The following is a 12,653-nucleotide window of genomic DNA, read 5'->3' on the forward strand; positions in this document are numbered from 1 at the left end:
TGTCAAAGATTAGTTGCCCAAGAGCTGAGGTCCATTTCTGGGTTCTCTATTCTGTTCCATTGGTCTATGTGTCTGTTTTTGTGCCAGTACCATGCTGTCTTTGTGATCACAGCTTTGTAGTACAGCTTGAAATCCGGCATTGTGATGCCCCAGCTTTGTTTTTCCTTTTCAACAATTCCTTGGTGATTCGGGGCCTTTTCTGTTTCCATACAAATTTAAGGACTATTTGTTCCAGTTCTTTGAAAAATGTCCTCGGTATTTTGATCGGGATAGCATTGAAAGTGTAGATTGCTCTGGGTAGCATGGACATTTTAACTATGTTAATTCTTCCGATCCATGAGCATGTAATATTTTTCCATCTTTTTGTGTCTTCTTCAATGTCTTCCAAGAGTTATTTGTAGTTTCTGGAATATAGATCCTTTACATCTCTGGTTAAGTTAATTCCAAGGTAATGTATGATTTTTGGTGCTATTGTAAATGGGATGGATTCCCTAATTTCTCTTTCTTCAGTCTCATTGTTCGTGTATAGAAATGCAACTGATTTCTGAGCATTGATTTTGTATCCCGCCACAATACTGGATTGCTCTATAACTTCTAATAGTTTAGGCGTGGATTCTTTTGGGTTTTCCATATAGAGTATCATGTTATCTGTGAAGAGAGCCATACTTGACGAGTTGGACCTCATAGATATATATATAGAACACTACACCCCAGAACCAAAGAATAATCATTCTATTCTAATGCCCATGGAACATTCTCAAGAATAGACCATGTTCTGCATCACAAAACAGGTCTCAACCTATACCAAAAGACTGAAATTATTCCCTGCATATTCTCAGACCACAACGCTTTGAAATTGGAACTCAACCACAAGGAAATATTTGGAAGAAACTCAAACACTTGGAGACTAAGAACCATCCTGCTCAAGAATGATTCGATAAACCAGGAAATCAAAAATCAATTTAAACAATTTATGGAGACCAACGAGAATGAAAACACAATGGTCCAAAACCTATGGGATACTGCAAAGGCAGACCTAAGGGGAAATACATCGCCATCCAAGCCTCACTCAAAAGAATAGAAAAATCTAAAATGCAGTTTTTATATTCTCACCTCAAGAAGCTGGAACAGCAACAGAGGAACAGGCCTAATCCACGCACGAGGAAGCAGTTGATCGAGATTAGAGCAGAGATCAATGAATTAGAAACCAGAAGCACAGTAGAGCAGATCAACAGAACTAGAAGCTGGTTCTTTGAAAGAGTAAATAAAATTGACAAACCACTGTCAAAACTTATCCAAAAGAATAGAGAAAGGATCCAAATTAATAAAATTATGAATGAAAAGGGAGAGGTCACAACCAACACCAATGAAATTGGAAGGATTCTTAGAAACTTTTATCAACAGCTTTATGCCAATAAATTAAGCAATCTGGAAGAGATGGAGGCCTTCCTGGAAACCTATAAACTACCAAGAGTAAAACAGGAAGAAATTGATTTTTTAAACAGGCCAAGTAATTATGAAGAGATTGAAACTAGTGATAAAAAACCTTCCAAAAAACAAAACACCAGGACCAGATGGTTTTCCCGGGGAATTCTATGAAACATTCAAAGAAGAAATAATACCTATTCTCCTAAAGCTATTTCAAGAAATAGAAACAGAAGGAAAGCTACCAAACTCATTCTATGAGGCCAATATTACCTTGATCCCCAAACCAGGCAAAGACCCCATCAAAAAGGAGAATTACAGACTGATTTCCCTAATGAATATGGACACCAAAATTCTCAACAAGATTCTTGCTAATAGAATCCAACAGTACATTAAAAGGATTATCCATCATGACCAAGTGGGATTCATCCCTGGGATGCAAGAGTGGGTCAACATTCGCAAATCTATCAGTGTCATAGATTATACCCAGAAGAAAAAAGCCAAAAATCATATGATTCTCTCAATCGATGCAGAAAAAGCATTTAACAAAGTACAGCATCCTTTCCTCATTAAAACCCTTCAGAGTGTAGGGATAGAGGGTACATTCCTCAATCTCATAAAAACCATCTATGAAAAGCCTACAGCAAATATCATTCTCAATGGGGAAAAGCTAGAAGCCTTTCCCTTAAGATCAGGAACACGACAAGGATGTCTACTCTCACCATTATTATTCAACATAGTACTAGAAGTCCTTGCAACAGCAATCAGACAACAAAAAGGGATAAAAGGTATCCAAATCGGCAAAGAAGAAGTCAAACTGTCTTTCTTCTGTCACATTTTACAGAGTTTTCTAAGAATTAGGTTGATTTGTAAAAGTTTTCATATTTATTACCATAAAATAATTTGTCTTATACTCTGAAAATAACATTTTAAAAACATATCTAGTGGGTTTTTTGGTCTGTGCACACACCCACAAACAACCGATACAATACCAAATGGCCAGGTGGTGGCTAGAAGCCAGCGTGGGACTGCAGCCCATCTTGATTTGCCATTAAGACTCATAACAAAAGGAAAATACATGTAGTCTTCAGTCTTCTCTATGAACCAGCCAGAAAGGTACAGACACACAAGTCTCTAGAAAATGGTATGAAACACTGCTTTACCAGACAGCGGCTGCTACACAGGACCTCATCTTTAACAAAGCAAATGGGTACAGGATAAGCCACTCATTCCTCTCCATCTCTAAATCTGTGACTCAGACTCCAGGGGGAATTCTGACACTGAATGTTCTAAGAGAGGGGAAGCAAGATTTGCTTTAAAAAGAGAACCCAAATGAATCATGGAACACTACATTAGAAACTAAGGATATACTGTATGGTGACTAACATAATAAAAAATTGTTATAAAAAAATAAAATAAAAAGAGAACCCAAACCTCACATGTGCCTATCGCATATCTCCCAGCCCTCTGCTCTTGCTGTGCTTTCTGCAGACTTTGCAACAGAGCAGGGCTCTGGATTTTGCTACCTACACGTGCACAGGTAACCATCCATATCCATGTGCGAGGAGGAAAATGTGCCCCAGGACACCTTAAACTTCAGTAGTCCATAGTTCTGTCTTGACATGAATCCAAGTACAATTGGCTGGCAGAAATTCACCCTTATCCTGGTTTAATGAAATCCAAGCATCTCTTCTTTGTGTGGACTAGTGGGTTGCTGGGTGAGAGCATCTCAGAGTGGCCAGGATATTCAGCAGAGGGAAATTCACATATCATGGGTGAGAGATGCCTGGTCTACCTCAGACTCCAAGTGCAGGGTACAGCCAGAGTCCCAGGCACCAAACAACGGCTGGGAGGTTCTGATAACTTATGACTGCCATTACTGCATGGGAACACCACTCAGGGTTTCTGGGAGCAAACTCTCCCTTCCGTCCACACCCTTCCTGCCCAGCCTCCCTTGGCCCAGCCATGGGTAAGGGAATTGAGAGGATAGGCTATGTGAAGACACGAGGACTGGTGGGAAGAGCACCAGGGTTGGCTGGGGCAGTAAGCCAATCTCATCACCTCCACAAAAGGCTATGACAGACCCACAAGAACTGACCTGTGACGTCCAGGTGGAAGGACACCTTCTGGCCCCTGGCTTCACAGCTGTACTCCCCAGCGTCTGCCTTCCCCGCCTGCAGCACCACCAGCCGCCTGCTGCAGCCCTTGGCCTCCACGTGCACTTTGGAGCTCGCGCTCAGCTTCTTCCCGTCCTTGTACCAAGTCACCTCTGTCTGGGCCTGGGCCACCTCACAGCTCAGGGTAGCACTGGTCCCCGCCTTGGTCTGCACCTCACGGCATGCTGGCTGCTCCTTGGCAAACACCGCAGAGGGCTCTGGGGACAGAGAGGATGCACATGATCAAGCACTCCGTGTATACATTAGGAAGGCAGCATTGGGGGAAGAAGGACTACACAGGGAGGCAGTGGAACTGGAAACTTCTCCAGGCTCTGCATCAGCTGTGGGGTCTGAAAAGCCTCATAGCCTGCTCTACATTGAGGAGCAAAATTTATGTACCCATTCTGTAACTACTGTGGGTGGGCTTCTTCAGGTGGGGACAGTCCATTCTACCACTGCTCCTCATGGACTGTCCCAGGTGGGACCATACATTCTATCCCCACTCCACATGGGTGTCCTGGTGGGATCCATGCTTTCTATATCTGTAGCACGTGGGCTGTTTCAGGTGGAGACCATACATTCTATCCCTGCTCTACATGGGTTCTTCCTGATGGGAACCAGACATTCTAGTCCTGCTCCACATGGGCAGTTCCAGGTGGAATCACACATACTATCACTGCCCCGTGTGTGTTGTTTCAGGTGGGACCACACATTCTATCACTGCTCCACTTGAGCTGCTCCAGGTGGGACCACACATTTTATCCCTGCTCCACGTGAGCTGTTCCACTTGGGGCCACACATTCTATCACTTCTCCAGGTGGCCTGTTCCAGGTGGGACCACACATTCTATCCCTGCTCCACATGGAAACTTCCAGGTGGGCACCAGACTTCTATCACTGCTCCATCTGGCCTGTTCCCTGTGAGGACCATACATTCTATCCCTGCCACACATGAGTTCTTCCAGTTGGGGACCATACATTCTATATCTGTTCCACGTAGGCTGTTCCAGGTGGGGACCATGCATTGTATCACTGCTCCACATGGGCTGCTCTAGGAAGTGACCAGATATTCTTTCACTGGTCCATGTGGGCTGTTCCAAGTTGGAACATGTATCCTACTACTGCACACACAGGATGTTCCAGATGGGACCACAATTCTATCACAGCTCCACCTGGGTTTTTCCAGGACAGGACCAGACATTCTAACACTGGTCCACATGGGCTGTTCCCAACGGAACCTACATTTTCCCCCTGCACACGTAGGATGTTCCAAGTACGACTACATATTCTATCTCTGCTCCACGTGGGTAGTTCCAGTTGGGGACGAGACAGTCTACCACGCTCTATGTTAGCTGTTCCTGTTGGGGCCATACATTCAACCAGTGCTCCACCTAGGCTATTCCACGTCGGAACTATGTATTCTAGACTGCTCCCGAGGGCTGTCCATGTGGGGTCCCTACACTCTAGCCCTGCTCCATATGAGCTGTTCCAGGTCGGGACCACATTTGGACACTGGTCCACGTGGGCTCTTCCGGTCAGATGACAAACTCTTTCCACATTCTACCATTGCTCCACCCAAATTGTCCAGATGGGGAACATACATTCTATCACTGCTCTGCCTGAGGGCTCCTCCATGGGGACCATACTTGGATACACCAATCAGGGTGCACAGGTACACCCAAACCCTTCCATGTACACCTCCCCATCCAAACTCTCTTGGCTCAGCCACGTGTATGAGAATAGGAGGCAGAAGGAGGGACCTGCGAAGAGATAAGTCTAATGGAAAGAGCTCCAGAGTCCATCTGGATTGTATGCTAATCCCACCATCACCCTCGATCAAAGCTAGAGTTTTAACCCAAAGGACTGACCTGTAACATCCAGGTGGAAGGACACCTTCTGGCCCCCGGCCTCGCAGCTGTACTCCCCAGCGTCCGCCTTCCCCACCTGCTGCACCACCAGCCGCCTGCTGCAGCCCTTGGCCTCCACGTGCAATTTGGAGCTTGCGCTCAGCTTCTTCCCATCCTTGTACCATGTCACCTCTGTCTGGGCCTGGGCCACCTCACAGCTCAGGTTGACGCTGGCCCCAGCCTTGGTCTGCACCTCACTGAGTGCTGGCTGCTCCTTGGCAAACACCACAGAGGGCTCTGGGGACAGAGAGGGACAATCAAATATCTAGAACTGAATGAGGGCCCACCTTCTGGATCTCAAATCCACGATGCCTTGGCCACAAGCCTGCCTGGCTCCTGGCTCCCTCTACACAGAGAACCCCACATTCAGAAGATGCATAAAGCAAGGAACAGGTTAGTTTTCAGAATAGGTCAAATAATTATTCCAGGTCAAATAATTTCCAGGTAGGTATTCGTTATGATTCAGGATTTGGCATTTATCATCTGTGATGCCATTAATTATCCTAACAAATGGAGGCACATTAAACACAGGTATTTTCAGGGAGAATTTCTTGTGCACTGTCACCAACAGTGGGTGACATCCAAGTCACAAGAACACAGATACAATGACTCCTAATGGAGTCTGTCACTTCTAGCAAGACAGTCACCATCCCTGTAACCAAACCCCTGGCCTGGGGACTGAACATAGTGTTTATCACATGTTCAGTGATCACATCACATTACTTTTAGGACCCACTCTGTCACTCTAGGCTAAATTTCTTCCTTTTGATGTATATCCATCAACAGCTTTTTTTTCCCAGCAGGGTTTTTTGTGAATGGTAAATTCTCTCCATTTACTTCCTGAAAACATCTTTATTTCATTCAAAATTTGAATGATAGTTTAGTTGGATACAGAATTCTAGTTGACAGTTATCTTCCCCCACTACAGTGGAGAGGATGCCTTCTTTGTGCTTTTCATTGCTGTTGGCAAATCTGTGGAAGGATTACTGTCCTCCCATTAATCTTCATTTTTCTGTGGTTCACGATGATGTGTCCAGCTGTGGATTTATTCTTCCTATATTTCTCATGATCACCTGGGAGTCCCACAGCTTAGGATTCACATCTTTAACCACTGCCAAAAGTTCTCTGTGTGATTTCCTTCATAATTTTATCTTTTCATTCTCTCCAGTCTCTCCTAGAAGTCCTTTTGGACAGACATGTGGCCTACTGCTTCTCTTCTCTACATCTGTCCTTATCTCTTATTTTTTCTCTGTGTTTCATTCTGAATAACTTCTTCAAATCTATCTTCCAATTCAGTGATTTTGTCTTCAGTTATGTCTCCTTTGCTATTTATCACTCCACTAAATTGTTCATTACAAATGTGTTTCCCATTCACAAAGCTTTTTTTAAAAATATGTTATGTTAGTCACCATACAGGACATCATTAGTTTTTGATGTATAACACCCAGTACTCCATGCAATATGTGCCCTCCTTAATACCCATCACCAGCCTATCCCAGTCCCCCACCCCCTCCCCTCTGAAACCCTCAGTTTGTTTCTCAGAGTCCACAGTCTCTCGTGGTTCATTCCCCCTTCTGATTACCCCCTTTCTTTATCCTTTCTTCTCCTACCAATCTTCCTATCTTCCATAAATGAGTGAAACCATATGATAATTGTCTTTCTCTGCTTGACTTATTTCACTTAGCATAATTTCCTCCAGTCCCATCCATGTTGCTGCAAATGTTGGGTAATCGTTCTTTCTGATGGCTGAGTAATATTCCATTGTATATATGGTTCACACCTTCTTTATCCATTCATCTGTTGAAGGGCATCTCCAAAGATACAGACGTAGTGAAGAGAAGGGCCATATGCACCCCAATATTCATAGCAGCATTGTCCACAATAGCTAAACTGTGGAAGGAGCCGAGATGCCCCCCATTCACAAAGCTTCATCTGCTTCTTCTTTGAATTTGCCTGTTCTTCTTCTTAATATTTTACTTTTTTCTTACATTTTCAAGTCGCCCATATTACTCATTTTAAGTATGCTGTTACATCATCTGAAGTCCCTGGGTGGTCTAAGCCTGATCTTTTCTGTGACTTCCAACTCCCTTCTATATAGGATTGTTCCTTTGGTGCTTAGACGTATTTTATTGTGAGTGAATCTAGCATGGTTTCCTCAGCCAGTGATATTAAGTGTGGCTTCGGTGGTGGGGTAACCCTCCTAACACTGTTGTCAGGCACTGCAGGAGTACCACTGGCCTGGAGCCCCATTGGTAGGTTAACTTCTCAGTCTGGGGTCTTTAGTATTATAAATTGAAATCTCAATCCCAAGTGAGAAATAGGTTTCCATTTCTCATGGGAACTTTTCCCACCCAAGCCAAGGCAGACATACAAGTGCCCTGTGACCTCCCTGAGCTGCAGGAGATTGCTTTTCTGGTCCACCTTTTCTTTTTTTCTTTTTTTTTTATTTTAAATTTTTATTATGTTATGTTAGTCACCATACAGTACATCATTAGTTTTTGATGTAGTGTTCCATGATTCATTATTTGCGTATAACACCCAGTGCTCCATGCAATACGTGCCCTCCTTAATACCCATCACCGGGCTAGCCCATCCCCCCACCTCCCTCCCCTCTGAAGCCCTCAGTTTGTTTCCCGGAGTCCATAGTCTCTCGTGGTTCATTTCCCCCTCTGTTTACCCACCCCCCCTTGGTTTTCCCTTTCCTTCTCCTACCGATCTCCCTGCTATTCCTTATGTTCCACAAATGAGTGAAATCATATGATAATTGTCTTTCTCTGCTTGACTTATTTCACTTAGCATAATCTCCTCCAGTCCCATCCATGTTGCTGCAAATGTTGGGTAATCGTTCTTTCTGATGGCTGAGTAACATACAATGGAATATTACTCAGTCCACCTTTTCTTTAATGATGTCGTTCTAGAAGGTTTCCATCTCTGTATGCTGGTCTCTGTTCCACTTCCAATTTTTCCCATGCCTATTTGCAAGCTGGTAGTGTAAGTCAGACCCAGGTCCCTGGGACCCAAAGTCCCCACAGTAGCAACTGGGCACCAACTCATCATCCACTTGCCTTAGTTTCTCAGTGCCTCTTCTTTTCTACCACCTGGAAATGTCCCTTTTTCTCCTTGCCGGTCCAGATATTAACTTAACCTGACTTTGTTACATTCTGCTGCACATTTATGTCCACAGGGGGAGAGTTTTCACACTGTAGAAGTCCATGGTACTGCTGGAAACCAAAATCCAGATGGGGTGCTTTTAACTCTACCTTTCCAATTTCATCTACTAGGGACTTTCTGCTTCAGGAACACCTCTCTAATTTCCCAGTAGAAGTCAGTGGAAATCTTGGGTTTCGGCCTGCATATCAAAGCATAGGTATTTTCAGGGAGAATTCTTTTTTTATACTGCTTCAATTTTATTTTTTCCCTCATTTTTTAAATTTAAATTCAATTAATTAACATATAATGTATTATTGATTTCTGAGGTAGAGGTCAGTGATTCATCAATCTTATATAATACCCAGTGCTCATCACATTATGTGCCCTCCTTAATGCCCATCCTCCAGTTACCCCATCCCCCCACCCACCTCCCCTCCAGCAACCCTCAGTTTGTTTCCTATCATTAAGAGTCTCTTGTGGTTTGTCTCCCTCTCTGATTTCATCTTGTTTTAAATTTTCCTCTCTTCCCCTATGATCCTCTGTATTGTTTCTTAAACTCCACATATAAGGGATATCATGTGACAGTTGTCTTTCTCTGACTGACTTATTTTGCTTAACATAATGCCCTCTAATTCTATCCACATCATTGCAAATGACAAGATTTCATTTTTTGATGACTGAGTAATATTCCATTGTACGTATATACCACATCTTCTTTATCCATCTATATGTCTATGGACATCTGGGCTCTTTCCATAGTTTAGCTATTGTGGACATTGCTGCTAAAAACATTGGGGTGCAGGTACCCTTTCAGATCACTACATTTGTATCTTTGGGGTAAATACCTAGTAGTGCAATTGCTGGGTCATAGGGTAGCTCTATTTTCAACTTTTTGAGGAACCTCCATACTGTTTTCCAGAGTGACTGCATTTCAGGGAGAATGAATTCTTTATGTGATATCACCAAGAATGGGTAATATCCTTGAGGTACAAGATTTTTAATTGGATTTTTAATATTTTTTAAATGCACATAGCCAGAGTACAGATGGTTTTATTTTTATGTCTAAATGTATTTTTCATGGAGAAAAAGATAAACCATCCAACTGGCTGACTTTCACCTGGTGCAGGCGGCTGGATGGAAGACAGTGGTGATGATCCAACAATCCGTGCAGTGGCTGGTGGGGGCTGCAGTCAGCCTCCATGTCACTTGGTTCTCCCCCCAACCCTCTGGGCCTCTTCCTACATGGTCCCAGCTCCCCCAGGATGCCAGGCGTAGGTCTTGTCATCATTCACTCTTTCCACAGTACTTATTCCCCCAGTCCCTCCCACCACCATCAACAAATCTTGAATCTCCCTCCCCAGACCAGCATCAACTGAATGCCATGCCCAGGCAGCCAACCACCCTCTGGACATCCCAGGCTAGCTTGTCACCTACTCCTCCCAGCAAATCTTCTCCTGTTCACCTGCCATATCTCAGATGGTGGCCCCTCAGTCTATGTGTTCACCTAAGCTTGTAAGACTCACCTATGTCTACTGTTTCTCAGCCCATACCCACAGGAGCACCACTTCATACACTCATACACCCTCTCCATCCCTTCAACCACCACCTCTGTTTGACCCAGGCACCTCCAAAGGCAAAATCTCTGCAGTAAGATGTCTTCAGGGGCCAGATGGGTTAAGTGGAGTCCACATGCTTCCTATGGATGTGATGCCCACATGAGCTCCTGCCACGTCTGCCCTCTCAGCCAACAACAGCCTAATTTAAGGAATCATGGCCACTCTATCATTTCTCCACCCATTGAGGCTACCACCAGAATTCTGCAAATGGATGAGTCCTCACAAACACTACCATGTGAAAGCAGAGAACACCTAACCACACAGCCAACTGTCACTCTCAGCCGTGGCCAGCTGGATACACACCTTTCAGACTGTACAGTGAGGCACCTGCCACTCATTTTGTGGCCCCAGACTCAGCTGCATCCTCAAGTTAGGGTCACACCAGGTCTCTTATTTCTGAAGTTCACTTTATAGATATCCTCACAGACTAACCTTGAAGGAAATTATGTTTCTTTGATGTGCGTGTCACAAAATCATTCCTGATCACACTCTATGTGTATGTGTCTACATGTATGGGTATGTCTATATGTATATATATTTGTGGGGGTATGTACATATGGTTGTATGTGCATGTGTGTGTATGTCTATGCATGTGTTGTGAGAGCGTATGTATTTAAATGTGAATGTGTATGTAAGTGTGCATGCATGTATGTTTGTGTGTATATGTGGTTGTGTGTATGTGTGTTGAAATGTGTGCAAAGGTGTGTATATGTCTATTCATGTGTATATGTATGTGTTGTGAGCATGTATATGTGTCTATGGGCATATGTGTATGTCTATGCATGTATGTGTCTGAGCATGTGTGTGTTTAATGTGCATGCATGTATAAGTGTGTGTGTGTGTGTGGATGTCCCTGTGTGTTTGAAATGGTCTGCCACTGGATGTGCCCAGGAAGAAGCATGTGGAGCCCTCCATGGTCACTCTGACCCCACAGCTGAGCCCACACCATGAGGTCCCCAGCTACACAGTGGTTTGCCTTCAAAATGGACCCAAATGGGCTACAAATATCACCACAAGGATGCTTAGGATTTGTCCCACACTAGAAACACCAAAGTTTGGGTCCATATACATAATTACAAAAAATTAAAACCCATATTTTTACAAAAATATGGTTCCAGTTCTAGGCACAAACACTCCACCCTGTCTCAGTCACCAAATGCAGCCACAGGGCCATGGAGCTGGTTTTGAAGGTTCTCAAAGTAAGCAGCAGCAGGCAGATTGGGGAGGGGAAAAAAACAATTCAAAGTCCACCAAACCAGAATGAGTCTACTTTTCCCCCTTGCCTTCACACAGAGCAGCTCAACATCCAGAAGTAGGTCCCCCTTTCTCCCCCAGAGCATAGGGAAGAGAACCCCAATGCTCAGAGAGGATGGAAGACATCCCATTTTTTCTTCATGCTCTTACACCTTAGTCCATGATCATTAGAGACATTTAGAACGCTGAGGGTGGAGAATATTGTCTCCAACTGAAGGGAGACCCACTGATCTTTCTTTTTCTATCCTCCTGCTGGTGCAGGAGAGACCATGGGAAGAAGGTACCAAAGCAACATGCCTAGAGCTCCACCTTTCCAACTAAAGAACTAAAGAGGATGACAGAATGTCTAGAACATGAAGTTGTCCAGGAACACCAGAGCTCACCCCTAAGCCACATGTGAGCAGATCTGACCCCAATTAGCAGGCCAAAGACTTTGAGCTCTGAACTGGGGCACAGGCCATTGTCCAGAGCCACACTAACTACTAGGTGGACACGTTCAGGACAGATCCAAATGGCACTGCAAAGCCTCTGGAAAAAAAACACCCCATGGAAGGCTGGCAGGAACCCATAGTTTGAACTCAACAAAGCTTATTTCCAGCTTTAAAAAAATCAACATTCCTCATTAGATGTAAAGAAGACACAGAGTTTCAAAACAGTATTCAGTATATCGAGGATGCTGTCCAAAACAATCCCCTGAAAAACAAGGAAACACTCAGTTCACATGCATGGGAGAAGACTATTAAGAGATACCAATGTCAAAATGACACAGATGCTGGAAATATCTGACAAAGACTTCCAAGCAACTAAGAAAGAAAGAAAGAAAGAAAGAAAGAAAGAGGAGAAAGAAAGAAAGAAAGAAAGAAAGAAAGAAAGAAAGAAAATGCCCTTGGAAGGAATGGAAAGATAGGCACTCTCAACAAAGAAAGACAAGATATAAAGATATAAAGACAAGATATAAAGGCACCAATGTGCCTTTTATAAGTGGAAAAATAAAATCACTGCAATAATTCACTGAATAGGTTCAATGGCAGAATCCAGACAGCAGAAGAGCTACAGAACTAGAAGATCAATCAATGGAAATTAGCCAATCTAAATAAGAGCAAGGAAGGGAGTTTTTAGAGCCTCAGGGATGTATGGGATGAAACT

The 12,653-nt window shown here is 43.8% G+C and overlaps 1 protein-coding gene across 1 annotated transcript in view; it reads right to left on the reverse strand.

Moving 5' to 3' along the window:
* The window catches only part of LOC103678868 (obscurin), a 160,679-nt gene that overhangs the window by 123,629 nt on the left and 24,397 nt on the right, over positions 1-12,653 (reverse strand). Inside the window, 1 exon segment of the mRNA XM_040622746.1 lies at positions 5,449-5,724. Coding sequence (XP_040478680.1) covers positions 5,449-5,724 — 276 coding nt within the window.

Source organism: Ursus maritimus, unplaced genomic scaffold (assembly GCF_017311325.1).
Source record: "Ursus maritimus isolate PB19 unplaced genomic scaffold, ASM1731132v1 scaffold_5, whole genome shotgun sequence".
NCBI classification, from domain to species: Eukaryota; Metazoa; Chordata; class Mammalia; order Carnivora; family Ursidae; genus Ursus; species Ursus maritimus.